This window comes from Malurus melanocephalus, unplaced genomic scaffold (assembly GCF_030028575.1).
Source record: "Malurus melanocephalus ecotype Western Australia unplaced genomic scaffold, MMel_1.1 scaffold_701, whole genome shotgun sequence".
Taxonomy (NCBI): Eukaryota; Metazoa; Chordata; class Aves; order Passeriformes; family Maluridae; genus Malurus; species Malurus melanocephalus.
In genome coordinates, this window is record NW_026623933.1 from 200327 (window position 1) to 220817 (window position 20491).

Here is a 20491-nt window from a genome sequence, read left to right on the forward strand (position 1 = left end):
CTGCTTTAAAATGGGCTGGTAGAGCTGTCACGTCTGGGAATCCAATAACTGCTCCTGGAAGAGCCCATGCTAGGTTTTTGGTGGAATGGTATTATAGTTACAGATGAATATAAAAGACCAACACTCCGCGTAAATTTGCAGTGTTACACAGGTAGCCTGAAAACCTCACRGAAATGTGGCTAAATCTAAATTAGATCTGGCAAACTTAAAAAGCTTTTAAAGAAGTTTTACCATAACCTATACAACATGCCGCTGTATTTGGAAGTCATTTTCAGGCTAATGATTTCTTTTCAACAAGGGGGTGGTGTGCACATTTTCAAAATACATTGGTTAGAAGATACAGTAAAAAGTAGAAAAAGTCACTCTAACTGTGCAGTTAAGAAAAACATGTCACTGTCACATCCCTCAGACACAGCATCTACAGGTAATGCTTGTGACTGTTGGAGCACACATTTTAGTTTGGTTGGAACAGGATTTTCAAGAGTGGAGTACAACCTTTACTCCAGTACCCTGTGGAGTACAAGCGAGCCATCTATCATCAGGCATATTTTATCAATTAATTCTTTCTTCCTATCTGATGTTCAAATGGAAATATATTTACTATTCACTCTGATGTATACTTGTTACTATCCCTGTGATAATAAAAATGGCTCTGCTTTAGGCTGAAGTGTAATAGGATGTCTTGTAGTTATTTGTAGKGTCCTGTGGATCTGTACATATTTTATRCCTGTATTTGTACTGAAATTACAGTACTTTCTAACCAAACATCACAGACTAAGTGGGAATGCACAACATAAAAATACTGTGAGATATTTGGCTTTTTGAAATATATACTCCTCTTCTTCTTGGAAATTATACGCAGGTACAAGTAAGGCACAGCTTAAGTGTTTCAGTAAAAATCTTTGTTTTCACAGCTTCATCTTCAATCCTGCAATGCAGTCAAAATGTAGACTGTGTAACATCTGATTATAGTCATCATTTCCCTAGCAACAGACTGATATCCTCACTCAATACATTATACAGTATATTTCAGAGAACGGGCCATGCCAGAAGGGAAGAAGATGGATGACTCAACAGGTCTTTTTCATCTATAATTCTTTCATCTGTGGAAAGAATTAAGAACCGTCTGGACACAAACACAATATCTTCATTTGTTTGGAAGTTCAAACACAAACAGTGTATAATAGTAATAATACTAATAATGACTCTGTAGAAACTGCTACTGTTATGGCATTGTTCTGGAGCTCTCCCTTCCAAAAATAAAAAAGGCAAGCACCCCGGAAAGTACCTGATAAATGGCACACGGACACCTCCTGGTTTCAGTGGGGTGTATTTTTAAGTAGAAGGATTCTAAATTAAGCCTACTTCTAGAAACAAACAGCCACGATGGATCTGGGATGATTAAAGGGTTGGGAAAAGCCTTTGAAAATCATGAGAGCGAAACATTGTAAATGCATCTTTTATATGATTGAATTATGGACTTGGCTTTTCTACTTAATCTCTTAAAAAACATTACTTTTCGGAACTTCCCCAGATATTGCATCCATACCTCATAAATAACATTTTCATAACTACTGGAAATAAACCGGGGGTGTTAAAATAGGTCTTGCAACTGGTTGCAGTAGATTAACTGAAATCAGAAATGCATTATTGGCTGGTCTTGATGCAAACTGATGGCTCCGAGGGCAGCCCACAGAATCCCAGCCTATGTTCACYAGTCTGGCAGTACAGACAAAGCAGTATCTTCCTGGTGACCTTTACTGTCAGGAAGTTAATAATCTGAGTATATTAAATAGGCTTTAAATTAAAATAATCACCATAGTAAAACCAAAGAATACTTGTCTGGTATTTGTGGGAAGTTTTGCTTACTGGAATTCTAGCCCCGCCCTCCCCCCCCCCCTCCCCCCAAAAAAATCAGAACAAAACACAAAAAAGGATCCAAACAAGTAAACAAAAAAAACCTTCTGTAATGTCATCAAAGCAAATTGAGAGGAAGGGAAATTCTAAAACATTACAGGGTGTTTATGATAGCTCTCTTTCCCAGTGCTGTTACCACCGGGACAATTAGGTGTTAAACTAGGTTTTAACTAGGTGTTAAAAAGACAGATAACGAGGAGATTTGGTAGTTATTACCATAAGTAGCCTAAGATGTTTCAAAGAAAAAAGCAAAAGATCTCTGATGAGCAACCTATTTTCTGCCTTCTTTCCTGATGTCTCCAAGGTGACTTAGTGCTGCAGTGGGTTAAGTTTTATATCAACAAATATTTTCTCTTTTCACTATCTGTRATGTGATCCTTCTCCAACAAGTCTTGTGACCAATCATTTAGGATTATGAGACAGGTCTGCGTAAGACAAAACCACAGAGAAATTTAATTTCATTTAAAGTATCCTATCTATGCTTTCACAAATACATACTCTACAGAATATTTGACACAAATTATRACAGGAATGGTAACTTGTTTTGCAATGGTACTTCCAAACAGAATCATAGAATGGTTTGAGTTGGAAGGAGCCTTAAAGATCATCCGGTTCCATCCACCTGCCAGGGGCATGGACACTTTCCACTAGACCGGGTTGCTCAGAGCCCCATCCTTGGATACTCCCATGGTGGAGCATCCACAACTACTTTGGACAACCTGTTCCAGTGCCTTGTCACCCTCATAGTAATGAATTTCTTCAGTATGTAGCAAAACTATTACACTTGTACAGAAATTGCTGTTTCACTATTGCAGACACAGTTCTACCCCATGCACAGCTTTCTCCAAGGGAGTTAACGGCAACCTGAATGAACGTAGCCACTTGTGAACCACTTCAATTGTGAATTCAGTTTATTTTGTTTGGGAACACATCCCCTAAAACCTCCTGGTCTTTCAAAGCTGAAAGTGATAGATATCTCTGATGAAAGCTATTTGGGCACGTGACCCTTGGGGATGGCACTGTGTAGGGCCAGGAACAGGACTTGATGATCCTTCAGGGTGCCTTCCAACTCAGCTGATTCTGTGATTCTGTGATTCTTCTTTGTCAAAGAAAAACAAGTTCACATATTTAATATTAGACAAAAATCCACATTCTTTACTAAACACCATTCTACCAAATTTTGGGCATGAAATCTGTGGTGTTAATGTAAATGTCAGCACCTTGTACTGCGCTGTCCTGAAGACACTGTTGTTAAAAGATAAAGTACCTGATTTATTCTGTCATGGTAGTTTATCAAACCTTAGCCCTAATTGCAGGAGCTTTGCAAAACTTGYCCACAGATCCACTAACTAGATAGTATTTTTATCACTGTTTGACCTCAGGAGACCTGCTTTCATGTAGGTACATGCAAGGCAAGTCAACATCTTCCCAAGATCTCACCGCCTCTTTATGGTRCTTCCTTACTCTCTTCCATTAAATATTTAGAGGCTGTTCTCTGAAGCATTATACTTTTTCTCTAAAGTACTTCAGTGACTGCTGTTCATGTGTTGTGAGACCAGAAAATATTTAGAACTTATTGCTTTTATTCTCCTTAATAAAACAGATTTTTTTTTTTCTCTGCTGTTTTTATTTCTTTTGGACATGAAGCTATTCAGTACATATTCCAGCTTTCTGAATATTTTTACATTAATACTGAATGTAAAGACCTGAGCAGTTAATTTCAAACTAGGAAAAAAAGCAAGTAACTACATATACACCAATAATTACTAGACTGCTCAGTATATTCTGCAAAAATAACTTTTTTTTTTTTTWWAAAAAAAAAGTGGATCTGATTTATACTGGTTATAGAGAAATGTCATAAAACTTTCTTCACTGAATATAACAGAATTGGAGTAGTATAAAACTCATATGGAGATACACTCAGACTACCAGAAGCAGATTCACCTGATAAATTTTTGGTGTTCGAGTTTCAATCACAAGGAGAATTAATGGGGTATTGCCTTGAGGTTTCACTAAATTAATTGCCCGAGTTCAAACCCGATAATTCCTATCCTTCATCTAACCAATTGTACTGGTTTGGACTGAAATAGAGTCAAGAGAGAGAGAAGCTTCTCCAGGGGATGATTAAGAAACACAATCGAGTTTCGGTTCTTTGAACTGCACCCTACAAAAAGTGTTTAGTGGGACTTCCTGGTTTAGTTACACAGACAACTCCCTTCAGTGTCTAGCATGAATATTTCTCTATACCTATATGATGAAGAATCAGGACTCACAAACTTGCCTTCTCACCTTCATTTTCTGYAAATTTTGCCTTTACTGATGAAATKAGATAGCAAAGGCTGATATCACAAGTGGAACAGGTACTTSAGACAGTTTCACTACATAACAGTTTCAATAAACTCATCATTATGTTTTATGAACCACATTAAGTGGCTAATATTAGTAAATTGATTTCTTTTTTTACTTATTTCTGTACCAAATACTGACATTTCTTTCTCCATTTTCTGAAGATATTGCTTGTCTAAGCCCTAGACATCTACTTTTACTGCTTTAAAAATTAGTCCGTTTGGCTTGTTTGGATAAAATAGAAAGGCTTTTTGAWCATTTTTACAAAGGAAATATGCAGTTGCAGAAAAGCATGTGCACTCTGTAGCTAGCAGCTTTGAGGTAATTCTGCTCTCTTTTGCCTACAGCACAAGGAACACTTAGGAAGGGTTTTGGAAGGGTCCTAATGAGGCTTTTTTTCATAATATGGGGTCACAGTGACTAAGAAAATCAATCTATTCCATGACTCAGCCGTGAGTAATAGYTTTTTGCCCACTTAGTATGTGAATGAGTTCAGAGCAGTGAAAGGCTCCCTTTCTTCCTACTTGTTTCTTGAATCATGAAGTTCATCAATAAAAAATCTTTATATCTAGACCGATATAACTTTATTTGTATCTATACCTCCATCTAATCATATGGATTAGATATAGCCATATGGAGATATACCAGCTACATTTATRCAGATATAATCATACAGATATTCCGGGATATTATAGGTGTATAGTGCTTATCGCTGTGAACTATAAAGAGAAGAACAAAACAATTTCCCAAGCAGAAGAATTGCTCAACTCACCAACCATTATCACCTGGCAATTCAGTTGTTTTTGTGTTTTGGTTTTTTTTTTTTTTTTGTATCAGCAATAGGAAAAGCAGAACATATTTTTCTTGAGCATTATAATACCTAACAAGTCCAGGTCAGAGGAAATTATTTTTGTCTTTGTTCAAATGTCGTTGTAATGGCGCGTCAGCATTTATATTCCAGTAAAGAAAGTACACCAAGGTTTTTGCAGACATTACTGGACAAGGAAGCAATTTTATCTTAAAAGCTTTCATGGTGCAGTTTGACAGCTTGGGCTTTGAAATTTGTCATTTCTGTGAACCAGTCTGCCAGTCTGTATCATAAGAAAGAAAAAACATGCTATACATGTAGTGAAGGTGCCGCACATAATCTTGAAGCCTCACACGTAGGAAAGGTTAGCCCTTCCTTTCAGTTACCATCTTTTAGCCGTAAACCAATATGCTCACTCATCCTTGCTAGAGAGCTGAAATAAACATTGGAGGGAAGCATTCTCCACAAGGATTGTTTTTGACTAAGCTCATTTAGTTGCTCTGAATGTCACAGCCACTGACTACAAGACTCAGAACGGCTTCCTAAACCCTTAATTCTTCCAGTAAGTCAAGTTCCTTCTCTTTTAGACAGCTATTCATCGCTTTTACCAATGATCCTTTAAAGTCAAAACCTAAGAGTTCTAAACATAGCTCAAGGTCCAGATGTCATGTCCTTTGTGGYTGAATGTGAGATCTCTTCCTCCTTCCTGTTGAAAGCCACAGAAACTTCAGGGCATTTTGCTCTTTAAAGAAAGTACCTCATGCATACATGCAACCAAACAAAGGCCAGATGATCATGAGAGTACACTGTGTTAATCTAGCAGTCATTCTTCCCTGGACACCACTTTGTCAAAGTATGTAGCAACAGTGCCTGTTTCCACAACAGTTTGAAGAATAAAGCTTTGATCTGTGACATCAAAGGTTTAACATAATTTCCATGCTTTGTCTGAGGTTTTGAATCTCCACCATCTACCTTCTAGACAAGAAAGTATTCTGGTGCAGATTCTCAAGTCTTCCTTTAAAATCATTTCCCCACTGTATAAAAAGAAATTAAAGGCTTTACTTGCCTTCTCTCAGGTGAATTCCATAACTATTAGATAACCTCACAATGGGTCCAAAACAACACTGATTATTTTCTTTAAGGAAAAAGACTAGGATTGATAATCTCATCTTCAAAAGGAACTACTCAAAGGAATTTACATACATAATAAGTGCAGTCACGCCAAAGAAGASAAAGGCATCCCAAGCTCAAAGGAGGAGATTTACATCCTTGACAAGCAGGTCTTAGACACCACCTTGTTCTTTACWGGCTTATGTACAGGCTCATGGCTTCTGCAGATCCCATTTCTGTGCCCATAACCCAGAGTCAGTCTAGGCACCCTCAAAGGACAAAAAATGGCAATGGTTGCATCCTACTCATGAACGCAGTCCAACATTAACTCTTCTCACGGGAGAGATCAMAAAGCACAACTGATCTGAAGTTTAGATACAACCAACTTTTTCCATCCAACAAGAATCAAGAAAACCTCCTTAAATTATAACTATTTAACCAAGCATTGGCATCCAGGAGCAGATTTCCTTCTGGCTTTAATATTCCAGGCTAATTTTTGGAGAGATTAGAGACAAGCAGCTACTTTTGAAGCTGTCAGTTATTCATTGCTTCCCCATCCCAGGGCTTTTACCTTTATAAGACAACCTGCCTTTTTCATGTATGATCTTGATAGTTCGTAAAAAATCAAGAGAGATGTAGGACTGAAAGTATACAATCTGGGGACAGAAGAAGAAAAATAAAATCTACAAAATCTTTGGGGTTAGTCCTCTTCTGACCTGGCAGTTGCTTTTATAGTATTCAAACAAATATTTTGACATCACTTTTAAAAATAGAATCCTATTCTTCACTAAGAAAATGCATTAAAAACTAGTAGAAAAATATATAACTTATACAGCTGTGTTTAACAGAAAGATTTGTCTTAYATGTATAAAAATAGGTGACAGAAAAGTGTACCATAGATTTGTAAGTATGACTGGGGAAATTGATGAAGTGAGACAYTGAAATTAAGTGGTCATCTGAAAAAAGAAAATTACAAGTGGGCATTTTCCCTTGACTCCATCACTCTAAAATCCATTGTTCCTGAGTAGATGTGAGACTGCTGAGGCAAATCCAGGTCCTATGATGTAAATGTACAGTAATGGTGTTGAAATGAATATTRCATTCATTTATTGGCTTTGAGGGCAGGAAGTGACTGTACCTTGTAATTTCTGCATCAAGCCCATGCTGTAAATCAGCATGTAATATTTTATCAGGATCTAAATCTGTGCATAGATACATTTATTCTTGGGGTGTTTGTTGCAAAATTGCCACTACAGGTCCATCGGTGGAGATGGGGAGGAGGTGTCCAACAGTGTACTGGGCTTCCTTTTAATGCAAAATGTCTCTATCCTAGAAAATGATCTTTAACAGAATCCAGTGAAGGTGTTTCAGAGCTCACTTCTAGGTTTTAACATAGGACCACAAATATTGTTACTACTTACAGCATCAGAGCTGAATGGCAGCATCTGAGAATAGCATATTGTTCTGAAAGTTCAGAAGACCAAACAATAAATTTAAARCACAAACAAAACCCCCATTCGTCAAACAGAATCTTGATTGTTTTCATTCCTCTCGTAATTACTTGATATTTAAGAAGTCATGACRGGGTGTTACTATTATTTTTTATTATTGTTTCTATGGTTTTTATTATATAAGACTGAGTTAATTTTTCTTTCATCRTAGCTTGATTGCGCAAAATTTTCTCACAGAATAGTCACCTAAATGGGACTGTGGTGAAATCCATATAACAGTAAAAAATAATATCATTGCATGCATATATTTAATACATGGCATCTAATTAATTTAATATAATGGTATGCATCAGCAATAGACACCTACTGTCTCCAAGTTTTATGCTTAGGACAACCTCACCCTGACTGACATACCCATGAACTCAAGTAAAAGCACCTTTTTACATCACCCTCMCCTTCTTTTTACTGGGAAGGTTAAAGAGGAAGTTCTCACATGCTAAATCCTTTTTACCAGAAACATGGTGCTTTTTTGGAACTTTTGGAACTTATATTTGATGAGGTCAGGTGATATCATCAGTACTCTTAACTTTCTCATTGCCCAAAACAGGGGCTTACTAGGACAGCGGATGTGATCTCCTTCTAATGCAAACCATTACAGTACGTGAGAACAGTGAGCAGGTACACACAGAAGTTTTACTTCCCTGTGGGACCAAGGGCCAAAGGGCACAAGCCTGCATCCTACAAAAATTTAGATTTTCAGTGCTATATTCTAGGAGGGTTCATCCCATGCTTGTGAGACCCTACAGACCTGATCTTTTCTAAGATACAATGTCTGATAACTGTTCCATGTTTTTAGTTCACTCAAAATATGTAGAAGAAGATAACTCTGCCAACATCATATACTTCCAAGTTACACTTAATTACAGTAAATACATGTGAGATCTATTAAAGGAATACTTCATGATTTGAATGCTTTAGAAGAGATGACAKAGGACATTTTGAAAATCAAACACTGACAAAACAGAGAATAAAGCTAACAAACAGGCAGCCTGTATGCACAGAGGTTCCAGAAACTTGATGAACATCACACTTCTGGTTCAGTACTGGTTTGCAGCAGTATTTTTAAGAAAAGGGCAGGATGGTTACTTTTCTTTGCAATGACAGGTCTGATTTGCTGCTTCTGTGAGTACCCTTCCTCTGACTTTCTCATTCTTCTTTTGGAAGGGTGTCATTAGCAACTCCAGTTCCAGAAGTATTGAGCTTTGTCCCCAGTCCTGCTGATCACAGAGAATGCTACTTTTTCTGTTCCAGCTGGGACTGGACCTCTCCAGCAGCAAGTCAGACATACGAGACTGGAGCATCTTCCAAGAATTGCATAGACAAGTCAGAATTTTGTTTTCCTGAATAACTGTAGATGAACTTCCTTTCTTTGACACTTCACCTTGTCCCATTTCATGTTTTAAGTCTTCCAAGCCTGAGTTATGGAGTGGGATCCTTTTCTTTAGGAGTTTCAGAAACCCATTTGTAGTCACACAGCAGATGGATGCCGCATAGCAGTCACAAGCTATGAAGTTACATAGTAGATGGATGCCTATTAAGGCAATTACAGATCATAACAGTCTCTTCTTCCTCTTTTTTTTGCAAAAAAACCATTTCAGGTTTCTCAAGCATTTGGCTTGATTGTATTGCACTAAGGAAAGAACACTTACAAAGCTTCTCCTAGAAAGCTACAGTGCTCTGTAGCCAAAACAACAACTACTTACACTTCTGGGGACCTGAGCAGAAACGTGGCAGTGCCAGTCAGGTGGAACATCCTCCCTGGACAGAGGCTCTGATGCCACAGGCACTTTGGCAGCACAAGTGTTACTGTCACCACTTTCACAAAGTCTTGTTTGGAAAGAGGCTACTGCAGAGGGAGCTCTAGCCTCCCAGGCTAAAATGAACTCACTAAAGAAAATGCTACAATCGATTATTACAGTTAAGATAGTTGTTATTAGGGATAGATGCTTTCTGTCACCTGTTAGTAAAATTTGGATAGAGAATGATCACCCTTACTAAGTCACTAAATCTTACTGGTTAATTAAGCAATGCAGAACTAAGAGAAGACTGTGTAACAATCCTTTCATGCCTTACTGAAAAGCTCTGGGATTGAATGCCTTTGGTGTTTAACATAGTATGTAATTCCAGGATTAAAAGATTCAGAAGGGTTGTTAAGCAAATAGCACTACAATTGTTGAAATGGCATTTGACCACAACACTGTTTCACTCTCTACTCCTCCTTACAAGTTTCCTAACTGCACTGAACCTTTACAGCTTTTAAAATTCAYCTCAAATAAAGAGCAAGGGTATTTCTGCACAACTCCTTAAAACAAAATCCTCTTTGAAATGAAGGTTTGCATAGTAATGATAAGAATCTCAGAATAATGTAAGAAACTAAGAATGTGAGGTCACATCTCAGGCTGACGGCTTTGGAAGCAYGTGCTGAATCCATGAAAGGATACAAGAGAGCTTTAGCATCCACTAATAACAAGGGGTCACATTTTTTTCTACACCAATCATGTGGGTGTAGCCTTCTTTAGTCAGAAAGTCAAGTGCCCAGGTCAAGCCTTTCAAGCACGAATATCTAGTTATTAAGGGGAAAAAAGTTCACGTCTTGCAAAATGAAAGTCAGAACCTGAAAAAAAAGATTTCTCTGTCTGTTTTTCTACCCCACAGCAGATAGATGAATAGTCATAGGCAGCATGATCAAAACATATAAAAATGGTATTTCACACCTACTCTTAAGTGCAGAGAAGCATTTATACCTTTTAATTATTAATATTTCTGTAGTTATGGAGTTGCTGTGAGAAAAAGGCAGAATAAGCAGGTGTTGTTGTTCTGATATTCAACAACAATGCATGCCTGTCACCTGGTTTTCACCTAGTTTTGGTTGGATARTACTTTTTAGTCTTGATTCTTAGCATGCAGCCAACTAGATCAAGAAATTTTTTCTTATCTTTAAGGATGTCATTCCACTCACACAAAGGCTTTCTTCTGGTCATTTAAAAGAACTGTWGCTAAAAGTGATTACTGGGAAAGGAAGAATTTTTGTTTCTAAAAAAATTCTTGTCTATCTGAAAATGAAGCTAAAATAGTTTCCTTGCCAGGCCTGCAATCATATTGCATGKTTTTCTACACCTGTAGAAAACTTTGTGTCTGTCAGTATCATTTCACAAAGCATTACTATAAGAAGCATAAGGACATAAATCATCTGTACTGCAGCAGCATCCAAATTCAGCTTCTCTGCTCTTTTCATGGTKGTGTAATGATCCATAGGAGTAGTGGGAATATTTCATAAATAAAAAATGCTTTCTATTAAAATGGTGCTTCCTCGAACTGGGAATGGCAGGACTTTTAAAGCTGCAAACAAAAGCCKTGTAATGGTACCAGGAAAGAAAGAATTTCTCTTCAGAAAAGGGAGAATTTGCCTTACAGTGTGCGCATATGTTATTTTGATAGCAAATACAGAYTTCTGAATTCACAGTGCAAACAGGAACAACGCAGAGCTGCTGTAAATTACTGTATCAAGTAGAATACTGCATGCTGATGCATATCTCCATAGATATGAAACAGTGACCTCATCTCTTCCACTAGAACTGAGAAATCTGTTATATACAAAAATAGCTRCACAGTGATTGTAAGTCATTGGCAAGAAAAAAACAATTACCTCAAAGAATGTCAGTGGCAGCATTTGCRTCTAATTTTTTTCTGTTTATGGCAAAAATAATAATCATTTTGTTAGCAATAACCAGATGTTTATGCATCAAGCATATTAACTGAACTGGCATGCACACAACTATAGGATAACATACACAAAAGATGAMTGATTAGGATAATGGATGATTAAACACATCAGCTGATGGAAATTACATTTGAGATTTCTGTGGAGGAYTTTGAGGGACTGGAAAGAGATAAAATGACAATTCAAATACAAAGTCCAAGGTCCAAAGTGTTTGAGGTCTGAACGAAGGGAAATTGAATGACTTAAGAGTTATCTACTCATTCATAGCACACTGTACTTCTGACACAAAAAAATAGTTCAAGGGCATGTTCCAGTTCTGCCAGRAAGTGTGCTGAACTTTTATGTTAGAAATTAATTATACTGTCACATAATGGTTGAAGAGGGAAGGGACCTCTGGAGGTCATTTGCCCCCTTGCTCAAACAGGGCCACATACAGCAGGCTRCCCATGACCATGTAAATTTTTAACATCTCCAAGAACAGAGACTCCACAACCTCCCTGGGTGACCCATGTCAGTGCTCAGTCACCCTCACAGTAAAAAAAGCTGTTTCCTGATGTTCAGAAGGAACCTCCTGTGTGTCAGTGTGTGCCCACTGTCCCTGGTCCTGTCACTGGGCACTACTGATGAGCCTGGCTCTGTACCCTTTGCCCTCTCCCAKCAGGTATTTCTACACATTGATGACATCCCTCCGAGCCTTCTCTTCTCCAGCCTCAACAGTCCCAGCTCTCTCAGCTTTTTCCTTACTGGAGGCATACTCCAGTCCCTTCAGCATCCTGATGGTCCTCCACTGGAAGACCCAGTATGTCCATATTTCTGTTGCACTGGGTTATCCAGAATGGGATGCAGTACTCCAGCTGCAGTAGTGATTACCAGTGCTGAATAGAGCAGCAGAGTTTTCCTCCCTTTGCCTGTTGGTAGTGCTTTGCCAGTGTAGTCCAGGACATCGTTCCCTCTCTTTGCCATAAGGGCAAAGACACCAAGACTTGTAGGACTGGTCAGTAGGGAGGGTATTCCTGTTGGTAAATATGGGCTAAAGGCTATACTCAGCAGGTTTGCAAAATGCTGACTTGTAAGACATCAATGGGGCTTGCTGTACAGTGACTCAGCCACCATGCTCCTAGCAAAACTCTGCATTTGTCTGCTTGTCCTGCAGGCACTTTAAAACCCACATAGTCACAGATTTATCTGAAGKGCAAACAGCCCCAGCTCCTCAAGGCATGGCTGAACAGCTTCCATCTATGCCAACTGCATATGGTGATTTTATGTAGGACACTGAATGGGTGAGAGAACTTGGCATACTTTGAGATGCCCAAGAATCTCCATTCACAAGGCCAAATCACATTTGTATGCTTGAGTTTGGTCAGGAAAAGGTAGGTACAAGTACTGACACCGCTCTCCCAAATTTCATTTATGGTACAAAAAATGCATAGAAGGGGTAATATGGACAGAGTCATTCAAGCCASATCAGAAATGCAAATGAGGAGCTGGCCTCATTTGGTTCTGCTTACAACACAGAAGTCAGAGGGAAGTGAAGAACCCGAGGTTGCAGGAGCAATTCTTGAGAGCCAATTCTGGAAATAGATGTTTAAAAACCTGGACAGAGTACTTAGGAAATAGCCCAATCTGAAATACTGAGGGAAAATCAAGCCAAGAAAGTTACACAAGAGACTGATTTAAAGTATTCAGAGGAGTAATAGAATTCAGTGGGGTTTCTACCTGAACTGCCAGTTGCAAGGTATTGCTAAGCCAACCCTATCCATTCCATTGCTAATGAACTAGGTCCACAAAAATCGCGAATTTCTCTCTGGTGAAAATTGAATGAAGTGGCCCCTAGAACTGGAGCAAAGTAGACAGAGATGCGGTAAGAGGACACTCTATGGCAAAATTTTCAGGAAGTGTAAGTAGCATCCTAGAGCTGTAAAAGATTTGTGCTGGCTTAGTGGCAGACGCACACAAAAAGCATATTTGAAAACACAAAATTGGGCTTGAAGTTCAGTTTGAGTTCCTTGTTTCTCCCTTCASTTCTAGCTAGACCTTTTATAGAATCAGTTCTCCAAAAGTATTTAAAGGAAAATCAAAGGAAGGAATCAATAAGGAGACAGAAAACCAGCAGTGCCTGCCAGTAAAACATCCTTTTTTTTTTCACTCATTACTGCCTATGTTTGATCTCTGACTAACTCCTTTGCATTTTAATTGACGATACTTGGCATAACCTGATACATTTATGTTCTACATGGCCTTCCCAAACATATACAAAAATCTAGTGAACATTTAAAACCTATTCATATGTTAAAAACTAAGAAGAGGCACACGGAAGCTATTGATGTATGGAGACACAAAATTTAAAAATATTTACTGGAGGAATTTTGCCTGGCCTGTTTTATTTTATATATTATCTGTTGAGAAAATAAAATTGAATTCCACTAAAAAGCAACAAAATCCTCACAAATAATRTGGAAGAGGCATGAGAAAATGAAATAAACAAATCAAACAAACATCCCATCATAAATTGTTATAATCAATGTGGAATAGTCTTCTCAAAACCTCCTTTGATCCCAATATTAAATGAAAGCCAGAATCACAYAATTAAGTTTTTATTTTGCAAATATTTCTCTTTCTTCAAGCAAAATTATGATTTTGAGTAAGAGGCAGAAGGAACAATTTCAACTCTTCRTTCTGCTARTGTTTTTTTGTGCTTTCATTTCCTCTTTCCATGTCTTACTCTGCCAGTATCAGTAACAGCTTGAGATCAAAAGACTTCCATAGTTGCTGGATATTATCTTCATAAGTAATAGCTTCTGTATCCAAATAGAAGGGTTTTTACACTCAGAATCTTAGAGCAAATATCAGTTTAATAAGGCTCTGAATTCAAAGTGTGTCTCATACTGTTAGATAAAAACAGAAACCTTGACTCAATTTCATTTATGAGATCAACGTATGTGAATCTTTTAAATCAATATGAAATTTCACAGTGAATCAAAGAAGAGAACCAAAGTAAAGCTATGTCTAATTAAATACTATCCAGYGAMTCAAATAATCAAAGGTTTTTACACCTCTAAATTCTACACTTTGATCAAATGGCATGAAATATTAGGAATTTATTGTGAAAACTATTCTGTGCTAGCCTGTGTCCCTTTCCATTATGCCACAGTCCAGTTGTTGATATCATCCAGTACGATGCAATCGGTGTGATGGGCCCATTCCCCAAAGCGAAGAGCATTGACTAATATTTCTGCTTCTTGCTTGAGCCTGTGTATATTTGGTGAGTTTTTATAAAGCTGTGGAAAAGAAAACTGCCTGCCAGATGGCAAATTAGAAAATAAAATGCAACATTTTGTTCTTTATATTAAAATCTACAGTAATTATTAAAGTTACTCATGAGCAACAATTCATCAACATGAATAATGTTTTACAATCTACTATGTGCCAAAATGTGTCAAGACTCTTTCATAAATACTCACATGAAGCTGGAGGGATCAGTGGAGCTGATATGGTATCATAGGGTGAAATTAATTTTTTATCCAAGCATCTAGCTACATAGTAAAGAAAACTTATACCAAAAAAAGCCATCTCAGAGTAGCTCAGACTACGGGCCACCACATTTGCCATGATAACTTTCAGTTTTTTTATAAATTCACTATACTGATCTGTACCAAAAAGTAATTTATTGCAATACCCTGTTGAGCTAGGTGTTAGAGAGGCTGGAGCATCAGTTTTCATCCCACTCTCTCCGGAGATGTAATCACTGATACATCTTAATACTGGGAAACAACGTGGGGCATGCAGATAGCTARCATTTGGGGAAAAAAATAACAAATYATTATGAGACAGAGGGAACTCTCACCATGGCCAAGCACAAACATTACTGGTAAGAGATAGAGGGAGAAAGGCCAAAGACATGTACAGKGAGGCTATGGCTTTGAAAGGAAAATTTAATGAAGACAACCACTGGGAGATCAGCTGCAACTAGAACAGCCTGGAAAATTCATTGATTTGGCTCTTCATTTAACTAAAGGAATGTACTTCCAATTAATGGTACTTAGATTAGACAAAACTAAATGTTCATCTAAAACTAGATGAAACTTTGGTGTTTTCTTTCTTTGCAAAACTATTAGGTAAAAAATTCTTTAAGAAGGACTTTTACAAGCATACCCATGGCTACATATTCCCAAAGAGAAGAACTGAAAATGTGCAAATTTAGTCACAACTCACCATGTGATAAAGGATAATATGCACTGCATAATCTGTCTAGGTTTTTGTTGAAGAATAGAAGGATCACAAGATCACACTCTGGGAAAGAAGCTGAGTGTCTTAGGTGGTACAAAAGGAAACTTTTCCCACTATTCCTCCAGAATTTTTTATTCTGAAACAAAACCTAAGTTCAGTCAGAATTTCTAGTCTTACTGTGATCTAATATGACCTGTTCCTCTGCATAGTGAAGAAATACACTATCAAAATACAATATAAATATAGATTAATTTGTAATGCCATTTAAATTTAATAATTTTTAAAAATTGCCTAGAAGGGGGAAATCACCTCAACTTATTGACAGAATCATGGTATATATGTATAAATTTAAATTTACTTACCGTTGGAGGGTTCCAGAAGAGCATATTTCACCAGCTGGACAGTCAATCTGTTTGTACAATACATAGATGCACCCAATTTTACATGTCTATCTAGCAAAATCCRTCTTCTAAGTGAGCATTTAGGAAAGACAAACACATAAAGTGCTTTGTGGGACTYTCTGGCTTTGCAAAATCAGCTTTGCAGCATTGTTTTGTTTCTCAGTAATCTCTCMCTTTTGGCTTGTGCTGTGCCTTATAAAATAGATTGTGTCCTAAAGCAGCAAGCTAAAGAGTGGAAGTGCATCGGAAATTAAACACAAACAGTGCAGAGGATTTTTCAAAAGTCAAATTGTTTGGTTTACATATTCAGTACTCTGAATTGCCCACTTATTTTTTAAGAACTAGCCTGCAAGTAGAACTGTAAAAAACATTCCCGCATATAAAAACTATTATACAGGTTGCAAAATACAGTATATGGAAATAAGGAAGTATCAGAGGTACTATATCCAGTGATAAGTCACAGTCCCTGGTCTCCTTCTATTATTGGCTACTCATCTTGAGCATGGCAACCTAAAATTTAAACTCATCTTTTTTTTACTCTTTTGGGCATTATTATAACTCATTTATTCTTWTATTTCCAGTTTAGACTCAGCTTTATAAATGGAGCAATTCATGTTCTGAGACCAAAWAGTCTTTACACCAGTACTGCTTACCACATTTTATTGTGGTCTCTGATCTTGTTCTGTCTAATTTGGGACAACCACAACAAACCAAACTATAAAACTGTACTGAAAAAAAAAATGTGTTGCTAAAAAGATTGATAGCAAAATCACAATACTCCTTTTTGTGGATACTCAATACTCAATACTTCTTGAATATAAATTGTGACTGTAACCCACAAAAGAACAAAAGGCATTCTTGTAGGAATTCAACTGARGAATTATTTTACTAGAAAAGTAATCATTCTTGTCTGTAGTCCTCAATTAGTGCTAACTGTAAGAAAAAGCTTATTAAGAATATTTAARTTTTAAAGTCCCTCTGTGCAAGCATATCTGAATTCCCAGGAGCTAGTTATAGTGCAAAATGTATTAATTAAAATACCACTTTGGGAGATCCTTCTYTATCCAGTGTTCATTATTAACATGAGAGATAGTGGAAAGGTTTTGATTTTTCATAAAGATTTTAGTTATTGTGACAGGGATTCAAATGGTGAAAAAGAGCATTTGAAATGTTAATGCAATTCTGATCATTTTACAGGACTTAGTCCATTTTTGACACTTCTGCCCCAAATGAATAATTTGCACAGCCTTGCAAAGACCAAGGGCAAGGTATTTTCAAAACTCTGAATCCCGGAATCACTTTCTAAAGTGGCTAAAGACTTGGAAATTAAAGTGTAGGGATTTTTCTACATTTATGTGTGTGTATATATATATATATATATGAAACCACATTTATTCCACAGCTCCTCTTGGCCTGTCTAGCTTGCTTATAAGATTTATAGCCCATTTCCCACAGCAGCCTCCCTTTATCTGCAGTRGCTGTTGGACATACAGTTATTTCTAAATGTCAGAGTTTTTTTGCATTGCATTTTACCAAATTTTGCCCTTCCAGGTATCTCTCACACATGAGGGGTTACATGACAAACAGGGCYTACACATAGGAAATGAGTTGAGTTTATTGTTGCCAGTCAGGCTGTGGCAGTCATAAATATCTGCCCGTCATAAGCAGGCAATGAGACAATTGTATGTCTCAGTAATACACCTGGGACCTGTGAGGACAGTCCTCCACTTCTCATGAAAGAGGCCTTGACAGATTCTGGCAGAAAGATTTGGTGTCACTGCTTCCCTAAGTTTTAAAATTCAGGTCCCTTTCAAATCTTAGACCACGATTCCATTTCTCGAGGCACTTTTGAAAATGCTGACTAATGCAACTAAAGATCCAGAATAAGCTGTTACTTTTATCTATGGCCACAGAGGGAGACCTGAGTCTTTTGGAAAACGTGTCAATGTCAGGCAACCTCACTATAACCCTGCTTAATGTCTGAGCACACCTCAGATTAGCTCTTACCTCTCTTCTTTGGAATTCCTTCTGGAGTTTGGGCATGTGTAGGCATGGCTGTGCTAGTGTTTGAATTTCAATTCTTCTTGAAAAATGTATAAGTAAGGAAGACGTGGCTTTTGCATTTTGGCCCGGTTTTCCTGAGTCTTCTCAGAGACACTCAGGGCCCTGAACAGTAGGTGTGCAGACTGCATTACTTTTTAGAGGCAAAAATTTCTATCATCATTGYGGACTCTACAAAAGAACTGATATGGAAGAGGAGCTAAATATATACTGGTGCCTACAGGCTTACCATACCATAGCAAATGTAACTTAACAGGTGTTAGTATAAATATTCMCAGCAGAGGCAAAGAAGTCTAAGTGATGTGGTAAGATCACCTCYCAGGAACAGTTTGAGATTCTGATCACATATGAAATATGAACTAACTTGGAATAGGCCAAATAAATGGTACCATGGTGGCTATGGAAATTGAAAGCATAGTTTCTGAATACAGTTCAGAACTCTACTTTATTTAGGCTACCAAGCTAAATACTGAAACAGAATGGATGCTAATTCCCAACAAATGCATCAAATAGGTAAACAATAAACTATGTAAGCCAGAAATAAATGCTAGCACAAGCATATATGGTACRAATTACTAATTAATAAATTTAGCACATGGTTTGGAAAAAAATCCTAAATGTTGTAGGAATGTCATTGCATCAAAGACTTGAGTTTGGCATAGTAGGTCTACAGAATGAAAACACAGRCTTGGGGCTTTCTTCAGCATGAAAGTAAATTTATGAAGGCATTCACATAGCACAGTGGCTATGATCACAGAGGACTAGTCCCTTGTTCTCTACACGGACATCACAGTTAAAACACAGCTACTTTTCAGCTTCAGTTCTTTAAAGTATGCTGTCCATAGTTATAATTGCACAACAAATGTTCAGACACCAGCCACAAGAGCCAGAAGAACCTTTTAGCTCTGCAGCAGAATCCTACTCTGAGGTAGGTATTGACTATTTRTTTGTCTCTCATCCTGGAACAGACCATACATTTCATCAAGCAGTTCCATAGACCATATCAGCTACAGAGACAAATCTCTATAGACTGTGCTGGGGAAGTTGACAAGTACCTCAGTTATGAACACCACATTGCAGACATTTAAGGGTGGGTGAGCTGAATTTATCACTTGCCCCTGTTCTTGACAAAAATAACCTCAGGTTTCAAAGACAAACAATAAACTGAACAAAATGCACCTCTAATATGAAACCCTTCCCTAAACTGAGAACATCTCCTCCTCTGGTTTTGAATTTGCAATCCTCATGCAGAAATATCATGAATGGAAGTGAACTTCTGGTACAATATCCTAATGTATAATAGTCAGTAAATGCTAGATACAGGCTTATTTAAGTTTTGTGTCAAAGTTTTGAAGGTTCATTTGCAAAGTTTAGAAGTAGAGAAAGTAGAGAAATTATTTGCATGGGCCTGTAAAGACAGCAGTAATTTCTGTAAGGTTTATTGTAGTTTAGAAAAACTTTATTAGTTGCTCAAGGTGTATTGCCACAAGAAAGACAAACAAAAGATCTTAATTCTAAAATAATGCCTTGAAGAAAGAAATACTGAAATGCTTTAGTTGCTAAAAATGTGGAGACCTTTTGTAAAAGGAACAGAAGACTTTCAATATGTATCAAGCATTATCTGGATTCATTRGCCACTGGCAATTTAGTAACACTATTCTCCAAAAACATCCATTACTCAAATGTTATCCTGTAGCAGATTTCCTCAAGATACTAATCTTAAATTAGCATCTCTTTCAGATAAGAAAATAACAGGAGGGAAAATGGGTGGGGGAAATCCATTGTCTACAATTATTTTCAGGACAYGAACCTGAAAACARTTTTTTGTGTGTTTTTCCTGTAGTTGTCCTAGTTTTCACTTAAGCAAGGGGACACCCAATAAGGCAGCACACCAGCGCCCATCCGTTCAGCTGCTGGGTGCTGAGGGTAGAGGGTCCCTGGCACCATCCCAGTTGCTGCCCGTGTCCATCCAGAGACTGAAGGCTCAGATGCGTTGTCGACTGCACAATCATTTCTCYGTATGTKCTTCGCTTTGGTCTTCACGTCCAGRGAGGTCGTGGAGTCTCCCTCTGGACAAACTAGGTTTGAATTTTCTTACAGGGTATTTGCAATACTCAAAATCCACCTGGACTCGTTCCTCTGTGATCCAGGTGATCSTGCCTTGGCAGGAGGTTGGGTTGGATGATGCCCAGAGGTCCTAACGATTCTGTGATTCTGTGTTYATTATACAAGCGCTACTCTTGGAAGGAGATCCTGATCACAGCATAATCTCAACAAATGGGCTTCAGAACCCGTCAGGGTCCTGCGTCAGGACAAGCCTGGTTTTTGCAGGAAGATGCCCAGACCTGGTGCTCTGCTCCCTCGGGAACACCCAACCAGTGGCGCAGCC

At 37.8% G+C, this 20491-nt stretch overlaps 1 protein-coding gene across 1 annotated transcript in view; it reads left to right on the forward strand.

Moving 5' to 3' along the window:
- The first annotated feature begins 13269 nt into the window (after window positions 1-13269).
- Window positions 13270-20491, forward strand: part of ZC2HC1A (zinc finger C2HC-type containing 1A) — a 40308-nt gene continuing 33086 nt past the window's right edge. The window contains exons 1-2 of the mRNA XM_057384338.1: window positions 13270-13274; window positions 19946-20184. Of these exons, the coding sequence (XP_057240321.1) occupies window positions 13270-13274; window positions 19946-20184 (244 nt within the window). The remainder of the gene's footprint in view (window positions 13275-19945; window positions 20185-20491) is intronic.